The sequence below is a fragment of the Anas acuta genome, chromosome 7 (genome assembly GCF_963932015.1).
Source record: "Anas acuta chromosome 7, bAnaAcu1.1, whole genome shotgun sequence".
In the NCBI taxonomy this organism is placed as follows: Eukaryota; Metazoa; Chordata; class Aves; order Anseriformes; family Anatidae; genus Anas; species Anas acuta.
In genome coordinates this window covers 4,946,568-4,967,435 of record NC_088985.1, presented here as the reverse complement: position 1 = coordinate 4,967,435, position 20,868 = coordinate 4,946,568, and the positions used below count along the sequence as shown (strand labels likewise).

The window sequence follows — 20,868 nt, the reverse complement described above, 5'->3', positions numbered from 1 at the left end:
TCTCGAAAGATCAGCTGCTTTCCCACTGCCGTTTTAGAAAAAGGGCACAAGATTGACCTTATCATCCTATAAGCTGCACCTATAGCATGCACGGACCCTGCTACAGCTCTTTGTCAATGCTGAGGATAAACAAGTAACAGGGCATTCTTGGGTGCTGCAGCTCTGCTGTCACTGTGTGGGACACTTCTGCCTCGGTTAGGAGAAAACTGGCCTAGAAATAAGAATTCTGGCTTTTATAGTAAATTAACCTTCTGGAGGTAGGAACGGAGAGCAGGAAAACAACTTGGCCTTGGTAAGCAGATAGCCAGAGCAGCCCTGTGGTTTTAACACTAGATGGGGGACAGAAAATCCCGACAACCAAATATTTGTCCTGGCAGTCTGAGCCACTCAGCATTCATGAAAGGTACAAGTACATTAGAAACATTACAGGAAGCTGATAAGATATTTGGGGACAACTTCAACTTAATTTCTGCTGAAGAAATGATGTAGCTTTTTTTTGTTGTTGTTTTTTTCTTGGTCCCCCACGTTCCAAGAGTAGAAAATATTTGAATCCATTTACATGGTTTTCAAGTTGTGCTAGTTGGAATAATTTGTTTTCTTTTTATAATCAGGAAGCAGATTGCAGTGAATGTTTTACGGGTAGTTTTGTCTCCGTGTCAGTGTAAGACAATAGGTAATTTCATAGTTGGAAAAAGCACGGTTTTTACGCTTTTTACTAGAATAGGATGCCATTTAAATGTATAACAAGAGGCTTGCAGAAAACTTAAAGCTTGTTTCAAAAGAATAATAATAACAAAAAGTAAGCAGCATTTCTGTCCTTAATATATTTTCTGTAGCCATAACATCCTTATGGTGTGTAAGTGCTGCTACCTTTGTAAAGGTGCGTGTGAGATGGCAATCGTGGCTTGCAAGGAATATTGCTGGGCTATCTGAACTGCAGCAATAAAATACCTTTCTACTAAAGATTTTTCCTAGTATCATTGCTTTGTGACAGGCCGTGCAGCAGCTTTCCCATGGAAAGATTTTGGAGGGGAGCTGAGCTACGCTGCCTGTTACTGGTGGAAGCAGAGAAGTCAGGTGGGCTGCCAAGGAGGCAAATTTGGAGCCTGGGGCTGCCCCTCCATGAAGGGGGGATCAGAGGCTGGAGGCCAACAAGCAGCAGGGCTGCATGCACAGCCAGGAGGCAAGAATCTGCCCCAGGCAGTGCAGGCAGGCTGATTTAGGGTGAGACTTGCTGGAGAGGTGATAAGGACACTAAGGAGAAGCTGGGAGAGGAGACATCAGGTCTGCATTCTTTCCCGGGTGTTGCTGTGCTGGTATTTTAATTTTTAAATATCCCAAGGCCATTTGGCTGTCGGGAACCAGCAGCCTGGAGCTCAGGCTGATAATTTTTGTCATGGCTTTTGAACGGGAAGGGAAGCAAGGAAGGTTTCCAGTAAGCCTTGGTGGACAGTCGCTCCCAGTATTTAACGGGAAAAAAAGAGGTGACCGTCATCAGAACTGTATCCAGGCTTGAAGTCGTCCTGTGACAATATGCAACCTCGACTAAAACGCTCGATGAGAGACTTCACAGGAAAACATGGCAGATGCCCAGGAGGAGCACAGGCAGGTGGTGATTTGATGCTTATGACTGATGCCTGTGGCTGAGGTACTGCGAAATCTCTGAGCCAGATTAGTGGAATACTTGGACTGGACTGAACTGCCTGCACAGGGTAGGCCACTAATGTTTTTCAGCAGGCTGTGTCATTAACTTCACTGAATTATACTCTAAAAGCCTGATATGTAATCAGCTTATTGAAGGGATTGTGATTTATGGCCTCGTGCCTCAATGGCACAGTTCAGTTTGATATTTTCTACTTCATTGCCTTCACACTTCGATTTTCCCCCAGCTGTCAGGTGCAGGCTGCCACCTTTGCTGGTCAGAGACAGTTCCCTGTCAAAGTCAAGGGCAAAACTCTCATTGACTTCCACAGTGTAATAGCAGGTCTAAAACTTGCAGGAATCCTGTCTTCTGTGTCAACGCAGCAAACGGGAGCGTGCTCAAGGCTTGATTTCAGCTCTGTGTGTGTTCTGCCACTGCTGGAGGTAGGGTTTGGATTTGCGGCTGCTCTCATCTGAAGCTGTGAGCTCCTCGCTCCTTAAAGTCTTCCCTTTTCAGGAGGCTGAGCCTCAGCTCCGATCTTCAGCTGCTTGCCAAAGTCTGCTGGCTGCCAGCCCAGTGCATCCCTGTGGAAACTTCTTGGAGCCCAACCTGAGCAGGCGAGGCCAGGGCCAGGGGAAGCAGCGAGGGCCGGTACCGCATTGCTCGGTGGCTGGCAGTTGTGTTGCTTCACGTCTTCCGCAGGACCTCATGATGGTGCTTCTGCTGTCCCCTGTTTATGAGGTTGGGGTGTTAAGGTGGGCGTAGGAACATACCCATCTTCCTTAAGGCTCCTCAGAAAAAACGTATTATACTTGACAGCAGCAAAGTTAATAAATGCCTCTCTCCTTTTTTCTTTTTCCCCTCCTTTTGAGCAACGCCTTTTTTCCACGCTTCGTTGGAAGCAGTAGCACAGCCAGCCCAGACGTTACTGACTAGAGCCAGCTACCGTAGCACGAGGAACGTGGCTAATGGGTAACTGGCATTCCCCGTGCACGAGTCGCTGTGTGCTGCTTGCTGGATGCTAACCAGGGGAGGGGAGTTTTTGACAGGCAAACGCCAGCAAGTGTATGGACTGTTGTGAGCGATCTGGGATCGCTGAGGGAACTGAAAACAGGCCCTGTCTCTGTGTGGTTGTGGTTTGTTGCGTAAGGGAGGGATTGTGCAGCAATGTCCTCAGTCAATGTTGCTGTTTCCTGCTCTCCAAATTCCCGAGGGGATTGCAGTTGGCCCCTGGTTATCATCCGTAATCCTGGTAGCAGCTGGGAGTTTAATAAGGTTCACGATGCAGCAAGATACTTTCGCATGGAAAACATAATAGGGACGTATCCTCTTGTTATTTTTGTGTTCCTCCTGAGAAATTGTGGTATTTTATTACTTCGCTGTAGTTATTTTTGTAACTCCTTTTTCTCTCTCCATTGCTGGAACAGCTGAAAACAGTGTTGCAGCAGTGCAGCGTGCATTGCTTTCTGTGCTGCTGCACTGTGTGTGCTCCGGGAAGTGGCCTTGATGTGCCCGGGACAAGGACTGGCAACATTTCCCTGGGAAACCACCGTGCTTTTGCTTAATTCAGTCCGATCTCAGAGTAGGAATTGGTTAAAGGTGTTAAGTTGTAATGTTACACACACCACTTCTTGACCTGCTTCAAACAGCAAAATATTCCTCGTCGTTTTCGTAATTGTCTGTAGTGCTCTGCCCTATCTCTGAGACCGTAAATTATTCTTAATGAAGCTGCGAAGGCTAATTGCAACCAACAGATATCTTTCTGTACTCCCTTCCAATTATCCCCAATCTTCTGGGCAGGTTTCATGGCCTTGGCCTGCCAACACTGCAGATAGATTTTTATTTTTAAATATTGTGTAATTATGTATTTTTTGCAAAGAATCAAACAAAATATGAAGTTATCTTCTGGGGCAGGAGGTGACTTGTTGGCAGGCTCGATACCTGTTTGGGGTACAGGTCAGTTCATATATGGCTTTTTGTTCTATGGATGGGTATTTTTGTTGCTTTTATTGCCAAGGCTTGATTTTGGCTTTGAGTGTTGCAATCCTCCTGAAGGGTTGCCCACGTAGCTTGGTGTGAAAGCCATCCCTCCCTTTTGGGGCCGTGCGCTCCCTGGCCTGTCCCATGGGGCCATGAGGGGCTGCTGGGTGGGAATTGGTACCCGCAGCCTGGCACTGGCTGCCTGCAGGCATCAGTAAGGCAGAAAATGCTCCCATTTGGGGTTGTTTCTCAGAGCATTTAGACAAGTCCCCCAGGTTTCCATTTCATTTGTTTGCTGTGTGCTTTAGGAAGAGATTTGAGAGGTGATGTCCTTCTGGGTGGCTCTTGCAACTTCTGACTTCTCTGGTGTCAGCAGTGCTTGAGCGAAGTGGATATCGATCTTCTGTGCATCACTGGAAAAGCGCTCAGCCTCACATGGGACCAGACCCCAAAGGTTCTTTTAAGATAGTCCTTCCTGCTGTTGAAAGGTTAAGAGAGTCTTTTGTTCTCATAAAATGTTAAGTACATGCGATAGGGCAGGCTGGAGAGCATTTTGATGTGGATGTAAAAGATGCAATTCAGAGTTGGCTGCATAAAATGACATCATATTTCATAATTTATTAATTATTAAGATGTTAACATACAGTGACTGAGAGCATTTTCATAGTTCTGTCATTGAAATCTCTTTAAAAACCTGGAGCAGATATCTTCCCCTTTCTCACCATCCCAGATGGTTTTCATACGCAGTTGGAAATCTTTTCTCCCCCAGACCGTACTCTAGTGATGGTTTTATGCTCTTCCCTTTCTTACAGCTTTTTGATCATGTTGCTGAATGCCTGGGAGACTTCATGGAGAAACAACAAATCAAAGACAAGAAGTTACCCGTTGGGTTTACGTTCTCTTTCCCGTGCCGACAATCCAAGCTAGATGAGGTAAGAAGATTTCACGATTTTCTTACTACGCAGAAGAGCCACCATGTTATTAACTCGCTGCTATGAAAGCAGCGTCCCAGACAGGTCTCATTTCACCGTGAGGCTTGGTGTTTGTATTTACGTTTCTGTTTGAAAGAGCTGATTAACAGATGACAAAGCGCCAGCTGATGTTTTGTGCTGCCTCTGCGTGACCTCTCCGGTATTACGGCTTACCGTGTAAACACAGCAACAATTTTGCCTGGCTCCCATGCAGCCTTTTTCTCCTCTCCATGGAGCATAACTGGGAAGGACCTGGTCCAGCAGCATTTGCTCAGACTTTGCTGAACTTCCCGAATGTGGACACTGATCCATATTGGGGCTTTCCTCAATCAGTGGTGCTGAGCTGTGCCAATAGGCATGTGCTCAGTGCAAAGAGGAATTGGATAGCACACCTGGAAGCAACGTGCTTTAAAAAGGCATGCAAATAACCAGCATCGTATGGAACCACCGATGTGACTCCCATGAGAAGGGTGCCCCAGTATTTCCTTTATTTTGCTCATTTCAGCACCAGTGACTCAGCAGCCTGCTGGTGCAACATTGCTGTGGCAATGGGGGCACAAATTCATGCGGGGAAGTTAAACCCACACTGAGCCCTAAGAGGCTGTGCTGTTAAAGCGTGACCTGCTCTTCTGGCTGCCGGGGCTCTAGGTAGCCTGCTGCAACAGCTCCCAGGTGGTGTGCTGAGCAGGGCCTGGTGAGGCAATGGTTTTTATTACGTTTCATAAATCTTGAGTAATGCTGAGAGCTGAAGCCAAGGGTACTTATTAGCTCAGGGTTTGAATGTGGTTCAGAGCAGAGAAGCGCCTTTTTCCGTGTTAGTTCAGAAGAGGTGAGTTCATTTTGGTGTGGCTTTGCAGTCTGGCCCTGGGGCGTGGTAAGGCTCAAGCTACCTGACCACAGCAGAGCCGTGCTGGGCATGCAGGTGTGAAGCTGGGTTACCCTTGTTTTGCTGCACAAAATGGATAAACTAAAGCTCGTGTGGTGCAGGGGCAGGGGGGGAGCACATGGATGGGCTGGGGACACCCAAAGAGACTCAGAGAAAAGTGGTGGTAGAGTGGAGAGGGAAAGAGAGGCAGGCAAGGGTGTCCTATGATAAGAAGGTTTTCTAAGAGTTTTCATGATATTTAGGAGCTTGATGGTTTGCTGGGTTCTGTGGACTAGATTTTTTTCCGGGTAGCTCTGGGACTAAGGACCCTCCTGACCTGGAGGGTGAGCACGCACAGGACAAGTGGTTGATTTTTAAGCTGATATATGGACAAACATACATTTGGGTAGCAGCTGCTTGTGCCTACAGGCTTCAGCTTCTCTGCTTTTTAGCTTCTCAGACTCCTGTTGTGATAGGTGTGAATTATGTGGTGGGTATGAAAAGCTCAGCTGATCCCAGTCATCCTTTCTCTTGACTGCTGTTGATGCTCTTATCTTTATCTCAGTATCACTGACTTATTTACTGAGTGTTCTGAATGAGCTAGGCATCATCTGAATAGGAAAAATCAGATGTCGTCATTGGAATTGGAACCATGTCCAGGTTCTTTATGAATGGTAGTTTGCAGACAAGGAATTCAATACCAGGGTTTCCTTTTTTATTTGAGCCATGGTGTATGACAGGTTTTTGTACTCTATCACACCAACTTTTTGCTTAGGTTCTTCTTCATTTAACTTTTAAATCTTGTTCTCTTGCCTTATTTTTATTTCTCTTCATCCTTTCAGCATAGAAATTATTTTCATGTTTAGACTTTTTGCCTAAGCCTAGCATATCGACCTTTTCTGTAAGTACATAGCCCATTAGATGTTAATTTACACCAAATCCTGGCCATTAGCTTTTAGCACAGGTACCCACATACATATTTAAGCATTTTAACCCTTGTTATGTTTGCAGTATTTCCATTTTCGTTAGCTCATAAGCATTTATCTCCCAGTGAAACAAGCCTGGGCAACTGGGACTCCAGGCAGCAAATGTGCAGCAGCTGGATGCCCATCGCAGCCGAGCCATGGCCATACAAAAATCACATCCTTTCCCTTTAGCCAGTCCTGCACAGTCAGCTTTTTATGAATGCAGCTGATTTCTGTGGCCCAACAGGATTAAATGTTTTTCTAAGAAAAAACATCAAGGAGCTGAAGGCAGAAGAGTGGGCTGAAGATACAAAATGTAAACAAAGTGTTTTCTAGCAAGGAAGAGGAAAGAAAAACATTTCCCATCTTGCAGCTAACTGTAATTAGAATAAAGGACTCGGTCTCTTCAGATTTGTTTTGGTAAAATGCATAAGAAAAGAGACCTGGGGATGATGTTGGAGTACAAAATCTTGTTTTTAAAGGAGAAAAAAAAATATGTCTTATAGTGGCAATGTATTGAGTATGTCTCTCTACTTTTCTCAGGGTGTTCTGATAACCTGGACGAAGCGCTTCAAAGCAAGCGGAGTGGAGGGAGCAGACGTTGTGAAGCTGCTTAACAAGGCCATCAAGAAACGTGGGGTAAATTGTACATTATTACTTGATTTTTTTAAAAAACTCTGTCGTAGCAAACTTTTGGTTCTTTGCCAGAGAGCACCATTCACATCGCCAGCTTGGGCATGGGATGTGAATGATGGTGCAAATCTGCTTTCTTGTGTGAATATGAGGTGTTTTGTTGTTTGCTGGGGAAGTGGAGATGTCGCAGTGTTGCTGTGAGGGAGCTGTGATTTTCCTCGTAGCACAAAACTACGTTCTGGTTTGGTGCTCACGACCTTCAGCAATTTTATCACCCTCCAGACACTGAGAAAAAGCTGCCCTTTTCAGTGACACCTACACCTCCCATTCCTGAGAAACTGCCTCTGGTGGTCTAGGCTCCCCCCAGCAGCTCGGCTGAGCTGTGCAGCTGGCTCACTGGGGAGCAGGAGAGGAGCAGAGAGAAGAGAAGGGAAGGGAAGAGAAGAGAAGGGAAGGGAAGAGAGGAGAAGAGAGGAGAAGAGAAGAGAAGGGGGATTTCAGGCTCACTGAGCAGTGCTGCTCCCTGCAGTTTCTCCCTGCTGATTTTATGGAGGATGAAGGTGACCAGGTTGCTGATTTAGGCAAATAAAAAGGCACTGAGCATGAGGTGGGATGAATTTGGGCTTGTATAATTCTCCCAGCCAGGTGATACGTTGATTACTCAGCATCTAAATTTGTTGGAAACTGGGCAGCATCTGCACAATTTGGGTAGCCGTGGATTTTTACATAAGCCTGAGTTTCACTGTCCCCAAACAGCATTACTGTAGTCAGTTACTGTGATCAGAGTAACACTAAAGACACCAGAAAGGAATGGCTTCTTGTTGCTTGGATAGCTTATTTAATTGCATTATTTGCTTATACGCTTATTATTAAAATCTTAATTTGACATAAAACAGTATGTTTTAAGTGTATTTTGTGAGAAATTTGTTATCTTAAGATTATATTTTCTGTATTGACGCTCCAGGAAACGGCGTGAAATTACTCCATGATATTCTAACTACATAGTTCCTCTCTCCTTCATGCGTTCCCCTTCTCTTTCCCACGTAAGGGTGTTATGTGAGAGCAGGTCTTTGCCCTCTAGAAGTCATGCTGCAACCATTTGTTGGTTTTCCTGGTGCCTTAAATCTGCTCTCCCTGCCCCGGGTTGATGGGGTAGAGAAGTGGCAGATGGAGCAGGTGATATTTAAAAGTTGAGCTGTGGTATTCAGACAAATGATTTGTTTCCTGTTCTGGGGAAATTAGTGGGTTTAAGCAAAGCGCTGGTAAACACCAGCAGCATTTCGCAGAGCAGCCATATGGTACAAGTAACGTTTTGTTCCCCCACCAGGACTACGATGCAGACATCATGGCTGTTGTGAACGATACTGTCGGGACGATGATGACCTGCGGCTTCGATGACCAGCGTTGTGAAGTTGGCTTGATCATTGGTAACACACACACACTGCTGCAGCAGCGTGCACGTGGCTTTTTTCCCTTTGCCTGGCCTGTTTGCTTAGCACTTTCACGTCCTTTCCCTCAAGGCACTGGCACCAACGCCTGTTACATGGAGGAGATGCGGCACATAGACCTGGTGGAAGGGGACGAGGGCAGGATGTGCATTAACACGGAGTGGGGGGCCTTCGGAGATGACGGTTCACTAGAAGACATCAGGACCGAGTTTGACAGAGAGATCGACCGCGGATCCCTCAATCCTGGGAAGCAGCTGTGAGTGAGGCGGTTATTTACGAGCTCTCTGGCTTTTGCTGCCATGTGGTATGATTCAGGCGAAACATTTGCGCTCACTGATGCTAGGGGATGGTGGCGTGGTCCAGGCAGAACCACATTTTGCCTGCAGTTTGCCATCTGCTGGGAGGAGAGTGCGTGTTCCCTGAGCAGGCACCATGCCAGGTGACTGGGCAGCCCTGCTTGGACTGGAGTCTTCAGGCCCCAAATGGTTTGCTCATTACTTCAAATTTTCTCCCTTAGCAGCCGTTTTCAGAGGAAAGGATCTGATCAGGGTTGCCACAGTCCCAGTTAGGGCTGTTGATTTTTACTCTATCAGCTTCAGTTCACAGCTTATCCATGTAGCCCTTGCTGGAGCCAGGCAATTAAAATTAACTCTTGCTGCTTTTGTGTACTGTTCCCTTCTCCACTTACGTTATGAATTCAGCAGTTGAAGAAAGCTTGACTTTACCTGTGCTGGGGCAGGCGTACAGCTGGGCTCTGCCTCTTGGTGCTGCCTGTGGACCCTTGGGTGACTGCTGCTGCCCTCTCCTGCAGGTTTGAGAAGATGGTCAGCGGGCTGTACATGGGGGAGCTGGTGAGGCTCATCCTGGTGAAGATGGCCAAGGAGGGGCTGCTCTTTGAAGGGAGAATCACCCCCGAGCTTCTCACCAAAGGGAAGTTTGAGACAAAGCATGTTTCTGCCATAGAAAAGTGAGTACCTCTCCCTCCCTGGGTTCCAAATGACTCTGCCTGTTAATTTTCCAGCACTACTTTTTTGCTTTGTGGAGGAATGTGCTGCATTGGAGGTAGCTGGCACCATCCCGTGGGGTGTGTATCCAGCGTGTGGGGATCCCCAGAAGGCAGCCAGCATCCTTTCCTCCAAGCCACCAGCTCCCATGAGCTGGGAGGTGGCAGGTTTCTCCTTCCCTCTGCTTTGGGAGGCACCATCAGTCCCTGCAGCCACAAGCTACTCACTGTGCTGCCACTCACCCTGATGGCAAAAACCTAAACGTTGCTAGCCTGCAGCTAAACGTGGGAGTGAATTGGCTTAGTGCCTCCTACCAAATACTTGTGTTGCTCCTTGCTGTATCCACGGGATTGCTGGGCAGAAAGAAAATGAGTGTGACAAGGCAGAGCATTCAGTCTCGTGGGCAGTGCTGGGCTCTGCGTGGCGACCTCTGAGCTATGTGCCAGTTGGTTCCTTACGGTGTCATCACCCTTTCGGTCAGCACTTACTGGCTCTGCCCCCCGCGGTTTTAAAATTCACATCGCTGGGGTAGCTCAGGCTGTGGGGATTGGGCCAGCTTTCCAATTTCAGAATTCAGTTAATGAGAGCAAAAGTTGACCTGAAATTCCACCTCATTCCCTGAAGAACACTTTGGTTACAGCTAAGGAGGGTGTTCCTGTGCCACTTCAAATTTCCAGCTGATGCTAGCAAGACGCAGGAATCCTTAAAAAGATGTGTGGGAGTGCAGCTAGTGATGGCAAGATACACACCTTCTGTTTTTGTCTTGGAAATGACTGAGCAGTACGCGACTAAGTTTTGCCAGAAACTTTGCTCTCAGGCTGGGTGCTAACGTGGGAAAACTGAGTGCAAGAGGCAGAAAGTCAGGGAGGCTGTAAAAGCCTGAAAAGAGGGCCGTGAGGATGAAATCACTTTGGCAACCCTTACTCGGGGTTTTGTTTTTCATAATGAGCTTAATTTACTGAGACCTGGGAGCAGGATTAGCTGCACACTCGGGTCTGTGCTGAATTGTGGGGCTGGTGCTTCCTGCTCCAGAGAGGAGAAGCTGCTTAAAGTTTAAAGCATCAGGGTGATTAAAAAACATTTAATTCCTCCAGGTCTGTTAAAATTCTTGGAGGAGCCACTGCTGACTTCCTTGGGGTGTGCAGAAGGAGCTGTCACAGGATCCACTCCTGGGAGATGCCCCAGTACAGCAGGGCAGGGCCAGTCCCAAGCTTTGTGCCTGTGCTTTTGGGGCACAGGAAACTCTCTGGGTACACGACTTGGTCTCACCACCTAGCGCAGCTGAGACCTGCGCTGTTGGAGAGAGAAGTGCACGTGGTTATTGTTTGATAGGTTTCCAGGGACATGATAAACTGTTGCCCAGAGGGAAGGGAACGTGAAGAAGGCAGGATGCTGAGTACAGATGGAGGAATCCCAGCCAGAGGGTGGCTGCTGCGATAGCTGAAATAGTATATTTTGGAGGTGGCATGTTTGCACCAGGCTTTAATGGACAGATATTTCTATCTGTGAATGAATGAGTATTTAGAGCATTTTGTTTTAAGCCTCATAAAGCCTCCCATTCCAGGTCTCTAAGAAATTTTCTTCCTAATCCCTTTCTCAAACCCCATGCAGGGCCATATGTGCTTGGATGTCCCTAAATCCTATGTTTTATAGCCTCCCCCCTCTAAGGAGTTCCTTTACCTCCCTCTCTTTGTAGGAGCAAAGAAGGTTTGAATAAAGCCAAAGAAATCCTAACCCGCCTGGGGGTGGAGCCGTCCCACGAGGACTGCGTGGCGGTCCAGCACGTCTGCACCATCGTGTCCTTCCGCTCGGCCAACCTGGTGGCCTCCACGCTGGGCGCCATCCTCAACCAGCTGCGGGACAACAAAGGGGTCGGCCGCCTCCGCACCACCGTGGGGGTCGATGGCTCCCTCTACAAGATGCACCCACAGTGAGTCCCCGGCTCCTGCCGTTAGCACGTGCACACACACATACGAGAGAGAAAAACACAACAAAACAACCCAAACCCTGAAGTACTTGGATACCAGTGAAATGATTCTGCCTTGCATTGGGGCTGGCAGGGAGGACTGAGTGTTGTTTATGGGGAAATCTGTGAAAGAACAAAACCACGTAGCATTTAATTTTCAGTTTGCCACTATTTTGTTGAAAAAAAAAATCAACAAAAACCATGTTCGTTAATTAAGGAAAAACACAGTATTTGGGAAGCAAAAACCATTTCCAGGAATGCTATTTTGACTAGCTTTTCTAGATGGTCATGTCTGGGGTGTGTCAAGATAACATACATGGGCAGTTTTTATTTCTGAATCATTTTCCCACACCATCTAAAGGATGACTGAGGACCCTCAGAGGGGATCGGAGCAGTGCCAGAGCCAGGGCATTTCTTCCATCCGTGGTTGGGTTCAGGGCATGAGACTCTGAGTTCCCTGCCCTGTTTTTTGCTGACTTTTCTTAGGAATTTAGGTGAAAAGAGGCAGTGAAGAAGAGCTGCTCTTCCCTGGCAGTTTCCCTGCTTGGGAGGCCGTAGCTCAGGCTGCTGAGGCTCCTTGCTCACCTCACAGTCAGTCAGTGAGGTTTTGGGGGCTGTGGGGGAGGCAGGGCAACCGGTGGACGTGCAGCCTCTCCCTGCAGGTACGCTCGGCGCTTGCACAAAACCACCCGGCGCCTGGTGCCCGACTCGGACGTGCGGTTCCTGCTGTCGGAGAGCGGCAGCGGGAAGGGGGCGGCGATGGTGACGGCGGTGGCGTACCGGCTGTCGGAGCAGCACCGGCTGATCGACGAGACGCTGGCTGAGTTCAAGCTCACCCACGAGCAGCTGCTGCAGGTGAAGAAGAGGATGAGGACGGAGATGGAAGCGGGCCTGAAGAAGAAGAGTCACGAGACTGCCAAAGTGAAGATGCTGCCCACCTTCGTCCGCAGCACGCCGGATGGGACAGGTACAGAGCTGATCTGGTGTGATCTCCAGAGCTGTGCTAAGGAGAAAAATCCCAGCTCTGGGCAGGGCAGACACTCCAGCCCAATTCCAGTGCTTCTGGATGCAAGCAAGCTGTGGCCCACGGGGATAAGACCACAGCTAGGCTAACTACCCAAACGCACCTGAACCCTGCCCACACAACCTGGGCAGTTCTTTGTGTTTCGTGGTGGTCAGCTAACTGGGAAACTTTCTCACAGTGAAAACAAAGAGCAGTTCTGTTGGGTCCTCTTTCCCTCATTGATTTATAAAAACAAACAAACAAAAAAAAACAACCCAAAACAGCAACATCACAAAAGGAAACAAAAATCCACACACACAAAAAAAGTCTGGAATAATTAGAGCAGCACCTAATATCTTCACCTGATGGATTCTTTAAATGCACACGTGTTTTCTATTACAGAGAACGGTGACTTTCTGGCACTTGACCTTGGAGGGACAAACTTTAGAGTTTTGCTGGTGAAAATTCGCAGTGGTAAAAGGAGAACAGTAGAAATGCACAACAAGATCTATGCAATTCCTATAGAGGTGATGCAGGGAACGGGAGAAGAGGTGAGTATCTGTGCTTCTCTTCTGCAGCACTGCTGCTTTTTAAATACTTTTTTAAGAGCGGTGTAATGTACAGCTTCAAACGCGTGACTTTTCTCTTTAAAGCTGTTTGATCACATCGTTACCTGCATTTCTGACTTCCTGGATTACATGGGAATAAAAGGTGCACGGCTTCCTCTCGGCTTCACGTTTTCCTTCCCTTGCAAGCAGACCAGTCTAGATGCTGTAAGTCCGTTAGTATTTTTTAAATCTGCTTTTGTGCTTATGCTAGGTTGCATTTCTGTGCCTTCATATCACCTACCCGACACCTAGGCAGGTCGTGTGAGGGGAGGGTTCATGCTCTGACCCTGACCAGTACAGCTTGTCCTATAAACAGCTCCTTTAAAGGTAGTAATGCAAGTGCTGGTTAGTCCGTGGCTGTGACGGATGAGAGCATTTACAGTTTCCGTGGTGGTGATAGGCCCTTTTTAATGTAACGTGTTTTTTCCCAATCATATAAACCTGCTGGACTGTGATACTGCCCTGCTTTCGTGAGTGATAAGCACAAGCTGGGTCTGTCCTTCCCTGCTGCCAGCGCCTGGTCCCAGGCTGATCTGGTTTTGCTGGATGGAGTGGATGAACCAGGAACTGGGGGAGCCTATAACATGTCCCTGTCAGTGTACCCTTGTTCTCTTGGCTCTCCTGTTTAACTCCTTCACTGCCATGCATCTTCACCAACTCCATCTGTGCAGCTGATAATAATATCATGTCTATTTAGCATTTTCTTTGTAGATAGATATCTTTTCTTTCACACTTTTTATTTTTGAGTTTGTTGCATTGCTACAGTTTGGGCAATAGTGCTTCTCCTGGTCATGTGCCTTTTTAGTGAGCTGCATTTTCAAAAAGAAAAAAGTTTCCCAGTCTTGAACTATGGTATCTGATGTTTTGCATTTTTTTTTAAAATTTGTTTTTATTTTCTGTCTTTGTGCACGATGCAGAATGGTTCACTCATTAGCAAGTGTTTCTGTCTTGGAAATCTGGAGACTAAGCATGATTAGTTTTAGATTCCAGAGATTTATATAGAGCGAGATTTCTTTTTATAAAGTCTTCTGTATAACCACACAGTAAAACATTTTAAATTTCAAGTGTTCATTCAGGGAAGTTATTAGATACAATTATTCAATGATGGTTCCTTAGAGGATTATAGGATTTGGGGCATTTTGTAGTGCATCAAGAAAAGTGTTAACCTATTTGCTTTCTTTTTAGGGTATCCTCCTCAACTGGACAAAAGGCTTCAAGGCTACAGACTGTGAGGGAGAAGACGTGGTGTATTTGCTTAGAGAAGGAATTAAAAGAAGAGAGGTGATTATTATTATTTTTCTTCCTTCCCCTTCTTTCTCCCCTGCAGTTTACAGACCTCATGGGTCAGGCTGGCTCCCTCTTGTGGGGTTAGCGTGCCTCGAGGAAACGGGCTGGGCCTCCTGCCCTGCACAGAAGGTGTTTGTCTTGCTGCAGGTCCAGACGCAGCAGCCCCTGATGGCTTGTGGCTGTACTGGCTCTGGTGCTGGCACGTAGCCCAGTCACAATCCAATAGTAGGATGGTCTAGAGGGCATGCAGCAGAAATGGGAGAGGTCAGGCACCAAACTGAAATTGCTACTCAAAATGAGCCATGCTGGAGATTTTTTCTTCACTTTTTTTTTTTTTTCTTCCCCAGAGGCTTCTGAATTTGACAGTTCCCTCCTCACTCCCAGCTCTTGTTCTTGAAAAAGTCTTAAGCAGCTTAATTGAAACTTTCTAGGAAGGGAAGAAAAACAGCCTGAGGAGTTTAACAGAATTTTATCAGCAAATGTTGCTGTATTTGCTACTGCACTGCTCTGATACAGAATGGCAATAGGTCTCTACTGTGTACTTATATGCAAGATCTATTCTTAAGTATGCCTAAGCCATGGAGAACAGTCAGGAAGATGCCTTCTGCTGCTGCCATAGTCTGTAGTAGGTAAAGCATGCAAGGAGCCTTAGCTACCTGCTGGTACGCTAACTTCTGATCTCTGCAGAGGTAAATTCAGGCCAATACTTCTAGCTACATGTATTTGTTCTTAGTGTGTTTTCACAGCGACCCTTTGTTGTGTTCTTTTTGTGTCTCCTTTGGTGTTCGGGGTGGCTCCAAACCCAGAGTTCTCACTGTTTTATTTTTCTCTTCCAAAGGAGTTTGACTTGGATGTGGTGGCTGTGGTGAATGATACGGTGGGCACGATGATGACTTGTGCTTATGAAGACCCAAACTGTGAAATTGGACTCATTGTGGGTATGTGTTAGAAATGCTTTGCAGTTGGCACTTTTTTTTTTTTTTAAATTAAACAGCATGCAGACACCTGTCTGTGTTCTCATGGAGCCATCTCTGTGCTTATCTAAAAATACAGCTAGGGTGTCCAGAAGTGAAAGATTTGGAGATTAACAGCTATACCTTCAGAAATGAGCAAACTTGAGCTCAGTTGGTTTTATCAGCTCCTGGAGTATTTGTTAGTTTAACCCATAAGCATTTTCCTGGGTGTTCAGGTGACCCACAGCTTGCCTTGAGCATGTGGTCTCTCAGAATAAACTTGTAATGCACAGCCACAGTTCTTGAATAGCATGCAATGGAAAGCTCTGATAGACAAAATGCAGCAACTAACAGATTCCTTCCCAGCAGTGAAACAGCTGAAATAATTCTACAGGTGACTGCTGATGCCTTTGCAAAACCCATGCCTGGGATTTGACAGTCCCTGTGGCATGGGTGCTGTGAATTCCCAGAGCTCTCCAGGGAAAGGAGTTTGCTGGGCTTTGCCAGGTGAGAAAGAGAAGGAAAGGGACAAGGCTTCTGTGAGCTTAAGTAACATTTTCAGTTGCAAAGTGACTTGTAGGAAAATGAAATGCCACCAATTTCTCCTTCAGACAGTTGGAAAACATCCAGGATGAGTCAGCACAGCACAGTGTGGGTAGGGAGCTGTGTCTGTGAGCTCCATGTTTTCGGTGAGAGTTCCCTGCAGGAAGGGCAGTGTGTCCTTGGGATGCTACTGCTGCAGCCCCACCTCATTTGGTGGCCTGGGGACATCTGGGATAAGGAGAGCAAAAGCCCCAGGGCTTTAACAACTCCCTCTCTCCTGCTGGGATTGCCTTGGCCGCTCTGATGACTTTTCCCCAAGACCCTGTGCTGAGTCTCAGCTTGGCTGCAGCAGGGGAGAACTGTGGGAGGACTGACTTTTGCTCAGACTGTATCGATATATCACCTAGAGATCACAAAGTAAAACACACTTGCCAGTATAATTTGTGCAGAGCCTGTGATGCAGGGCTCACGTGATAGTTTCCTAGGCATCTTCAGGAAGTTCTGTGCCCCAGGTAATAGCAAATCTGCCTCTCTTTGCTAACAGAGCTTTGCTTCCTAAGACTTAGTGCCCACGGAGCACTTGGTAATTACCACAATCCTTAGGGTTCCTGTTTAGCAGAGTCAAACATGGCAGCATCTCAATGTGGAAGTTGAAACAGTTGAATTTTGTGCATCATAAAAAAAAAAAACACAAACAAACAAGAACTAAAAAATGCCCTGCCATTAGCCAGCAAAATCCCTGGGTTTTTCTTTGCCTGATGCCTCAAATCTTCCTGAGGTGTTCACTTCAACAGTTTTTCCCCTGAACTTTGAAGGTCTGTGGGCTTTGTGGAAGATGACTCCTATCTTCCGAAACTTCAGAATTCAGCTGGCTGCTTGCTGTGGTTTTGGGTTTAAAAGCACTTGGAGGTCAGTGTGCTGAAAATGCCATGCTGCTGGTCCCCCCGCAACATGGGACCCTCAGCCCAGCCAGCCTGGATGAGCCTCTGCTCCTCTGAGCCGCGCTGGGCAGCGTGCCACAGCTTCCCTATAATGCACTAATATCCTCCCTTAGTTTAGGATTATCAAAGTGGTTTTTTATGTTTGTTTGTTTTTCCTTTGTGACTTTTGGAATTGACTTCTCATCATTCAGAAAAGGCACCTTCAAGATCCACCAGAAGGCTTGGTCAGGACTGTTGTTCTTGCTCCAATGTTGTTTTGTTAAAAAAAAAAAAAAAAAAAAAGTACAAAACCCACAGAAATTTCACTGTTTTCTCTTTTCAGGAACTGGCAGCAATGCCTGCTACATGGAAGAGATGAGAAACATAGAGATGGTGGATGGTGAGCAAGGACGGATGTGTGTGAACATGGAGTGGGGAGCGTTCGGGGATAATGGATGCCTGGACGATATCAGGACGATATATGACAAAGCGGTTGATGACTTTTCACTAAATGCTGGAAAGCAAAGGTACTGCGGGGTAAACGCTGTGCTAAGAGTAAGCCAGGCTGCCTCAAATGCTTTTGAGAGAACTGAATTTGTCCCCTTCTCAGAAAGGAGGTTAAGAGTGGAAAATGAATGCAGCCCTTCTGCCCTGTGGGATTTCCCTCCTCTGTGCCTCTGGTTGCTTCTTGTTTTCTAGTTTCCCCAAGGACAAACATCCATGATCTTCTCTTTCTGCTTTCTCTTCTGTATGGGCAATGGATGCCTTTACCGTTGTCTGGCCGTTTTGCAGCCGTTCATTTAGCTACAGCCAAATTCCTCTGCCAGCCTTTTGGGTGGGCAGAGCTGTTGTGGCCACTGAGCATCTGCCCAGAGCTTGTTTGCAGCAGGGTTTTTGGTGAGAACTTCAGGAGGATTTAAACTAGTAAAATACCCTTTTTCTCATCCCATGTTGTACTTACAGGCTTAAGAAGGCTTGTCATTCCTATGCTCTTGGTCTCAGTTTAATCTCTTTTAGCTGAGTTCTCTTAGTTCGAGGGCTCTGCCTCTTGAAATCCTCAGCCTCGACCTGCAGGCATGGTTGGAGCTCGGGGCTGGTCACTGTAAAGCAGTTGCAGCCAGCTCTGACATCAGGCAATATTCTGGATGACATGCCACAGTAGAGGACCTGCCTTTCTTGGCCCTGGAGGATGGATCCCATTTTGGGAACCCAGCTCTGGTATGAGCAAGTGCTTCCCTGCCCCCACGAAGAAAGAGCTGACAAGGAGATGGACCCAGCACAACGCTCCTGGGCTGAGGCTGCTGCATGCCCAGACTGCAATTTTTCATAATTTCTCTGCTTTGACATGAGGGCAGTGAAGCTATTAAGAAAGCTGTGTGACTCCAGCAAATCTGCCTGGAAGCCTGAGGGATGCAGGCAAGCTGGCAGCTCCCTTGGGAAGCTCTGTAGGGTTTAGGGCACAAACAGACACGGAGAGGCGGACGCTGAGCAAGCCTGATGTGGCGGCAGGGTTGGCATGGAGTAAGCAGCCAAAGGCAGAAGGGGAAGCTGCCAAGGGGAATAATTTATTCCAGAAGAAGTTAGGCACTTGAGAGGGAAGGCGCTTGCTGGGTACAAGCCCGAGAGAGCTCATGGTATTAAATGGACTGCGTGGCTTGCTTCCAGGTGGCTGGTGTGCTGTGCTCAGCTCAGGCCAGGGCAGAAACCCTGCTCAGAGCTCCAGGAGGTGAAATAAAGGATGCGTGGCTGAATGAACTTTTCAATAAATGTGAAAGTGTTCAGCTCTCGTTGCTGAGGGCACAACTCGGTCACGGACTGCAGAATGCCCCTTTCAAAGCAGAATGGTGCTGGAGGGGAGGGAGGCGAAGCAGACTCCTGTTCTCAGCATGGGGCTGCCCCGTGCCAGCGCTGAGCACCCCTCAGTGTGTGCCAGGAAGAGACCTGCAGGTGGAAAATATCCCTCTCTCTAGCCTGGGGCAAGCCTGCCAGCGGAAAACTTGGGTTCTGTGTGCAAAGTGAGGTCAAGAGGGGGTTCAAAACACCCTGGTTCCTCCCTGTGGCTTTTGGGCTGTTATTTCCCTGCTGGGAACCAGGTGCTGGAGTTAACTGAAAAGCACAAACCAACCCTGGTCCCCTGGCTCGCTCATTTACAGGTCAGTGATCCTGGGAACATGCTGAACATACCTCTTCACGTTCATTTATTTATTTCAAATTTCCACAGGGTGTTTTTCAGCACAGGACTCCCTTAAAAACTCTGCACTCCCAGTGCCTGTACCTTGTGGAGAGACCCTGGGGGTCTACCCTGGGGGAGAATGGTAGTGAGGAGTATGTGAGGTGTTTGTAGGATGCAAACAAGGGTTGTTTGAAAACCTTGCAAGGTTTTCCACTGCTTTTTCTTGCCCAATTCTCCTCATAAATGGCCATTCTGTGTAAATCAGTTTGCAGATTTCATGTCCCCAGCATGTGCAGGCAGGACATCTAGGTAATAAGCAGCTGCAGTGCCACTTCTGCAAGTATGAGCTGTGTCCTGAGCTGTGCTGCTGTCTTTCATTGCAGGTATGAGAAAATGATCAGTGGGATGTACCTGGGGGAAATAGTCCGCAATATTCTGATCGACTTCACCAAGCGGGGGTTCCTGTTCAGAGGCCAGATTTCAGAGACGTTGAAGACCAGGCATATCTTTGAAACCAAGTTCCTTTCACAGATCGAGAGGTAAGAGAGCACAGGAGGCTGTTCAGAGTGAAATACTGTGGTATTGCTCACCTGGTGATGCTGCTGGAGGGGACTGATGGCTGGAGAGGATGGATCAGAGCTCCGGAGATGATTTTGGTCTCATTGAGAGCCTGTACCTGTGCAGGCTCTTTAAAGCACCAGAAATCAGGCTGTTTTCCTGTGCCTGTTGTGAGTGCCTAGCTGTTGTTGTTGGACTGAATGAATGCTAGCTGAATGCGTACTTCTTTAGTGGATGTTTTTGTGTCTTTGTTGCTCAGACACTGTCTTAAAATCTGTTGAGTCTTTATGGGGGGGAAAAAAACAATAAAGTCCATCATTAAAAATAATTTCCTGAAATGCACTTGGTATGAAAAGAGAAAGGGAAGCAATGCAGAGCTGTGCTCAGAGCCCCTCTGGCTTGCTTGTGCTCTCCTCCTGCTCTGCCCGAATTTGGCAGCAGCGTGGTGCTGAGTGCGTTTGCATTCTCCGGGGTCTCTTGTACCAGCAGCAAGGACGGCTGCGTGGCCTGGGAGTGTGGCTGCAGCTCTCGATGTGGTGGGGGTCATGCTGGTGGCTCAGCTGAGGAGGGCCTTGAACTGAGCTCTGTGTTCCTCTGCTCCTGCAGCGACAGGTTAGCTTTGCTTCAGGTGCGAACCATCCTCCAGCAGCTGGGGCTCAACAGCACCTGCGACGACAGCATCATCGTCAAGACCGTGTGTGGAGCAGTGTCCAAGCGAGCGGCTCAGTTGTGCGGGGCTGGCATGGCTGCAGTTGTAGATAAAATTCGGGAGAACAGAGGATTAGAGCACCTGGAGATTACGGTTGGTGTGGACGGGACGCTGTACAAGCTACACCCACAGTGAGTGTTCACCTTTCTTTGTGGTTGTTTGCCCGTGACCTGTAACGTGTTGCTGCGTGTCCTTTTCCAGACTGATTTCTCTTACTTGCTAGGGTAAGAGCCAGGGGAAAGAGATCTTAATCAGGGCTGCTTGGGCTTTCTAAAAGGTAATCAGAGGATCATGAAGGATTCAGGGGGCTGTGCCAAACTAAAGGCAACACAGCTTGCTGGGCAGGTTGGGAGCCACACAGGAAGGGGAAAGATCTCTTGGCTATGCAGACGCAGTGAGAGAGCACTGCTCGAATGCCTGGTGCCTCTTGGGCAGATGTTTCTGTCCGATAGGCAGAGGAGGTGGGGCACCGTCTTGTCTTTTGCACTTTTCTGTGGCAGAAGAGATCCAGCTAACCCCACACGGAGAGAGAGCAAAGGGCTGGGATGAAAGTGGTTTGGCCCCTGCTCCCAATCTTCACACCCACTGTAGTGTGTGTAGTGTAGTAACATGTTTCCAGCATTTTATTTCTCTCTGCTGT

The 20,868-nt window shown here is 47.5% G+C and overlaps 1 protein-coding gene across 1 annotated transcript in view; it reads left to right on the top strand.

Moving 5' to 3' along the window:
• The window catches only part of LOC137859600 (hexokinase-1), a 31,869-nt gene that overhangs the window by 9,059 nt on the left and 1,942 nt on the right, over nt 1–20,868 (top strand). Inside the window, exons 4-17 of the mRNA XM_068688851.1 lie at nt 4,435–4,554; nt 6,967–7,062; nt 8,384–8,483; nt 8,577–8,760; nt 9,316–9,471; nt 11,205–11,438; nt 12,137–12,441; nt 12,880–13,028; nt 13,131–13,250; nt 14,271–14,366; nt 15,211–15,310; nt 17,132–17,315; nt 19,345–19,500; nt 20,126–20,359. Coding sequence (XP_068544952.1) covers nt 4,435–4,554; nt 6,967–7,062; nt 8,384–8,483; nt 8,577–8,760; nt 9,316–9,471; nt 11,205–11,438; nt 12,137–12,441; nt 12,880–13,028; nt 13,131–13,250; nt 14,271–14,366; nt 15,211–15,310; nt 17,132–17,315; nt 19,345–19,500; nt 20,126–20,359 — 2,234 coding nt within the window. The remainder of the gene's footprint in view (nt 1–4,434; nt 4,555–6,966; nt 7,063–8,383; nt 8,484–8,576; nt 8,761–9,315; nt 9,472–11,204; nt 11,439–12,136; nt 12,442–12,879; nt 13,029–13,130; nt 13,251–14,270; nt 14,367–15,210; nt 15,311–17,131; nt 17,316–19,344; nt 19,501–20,125; nt 20,360–20,868) is intronic.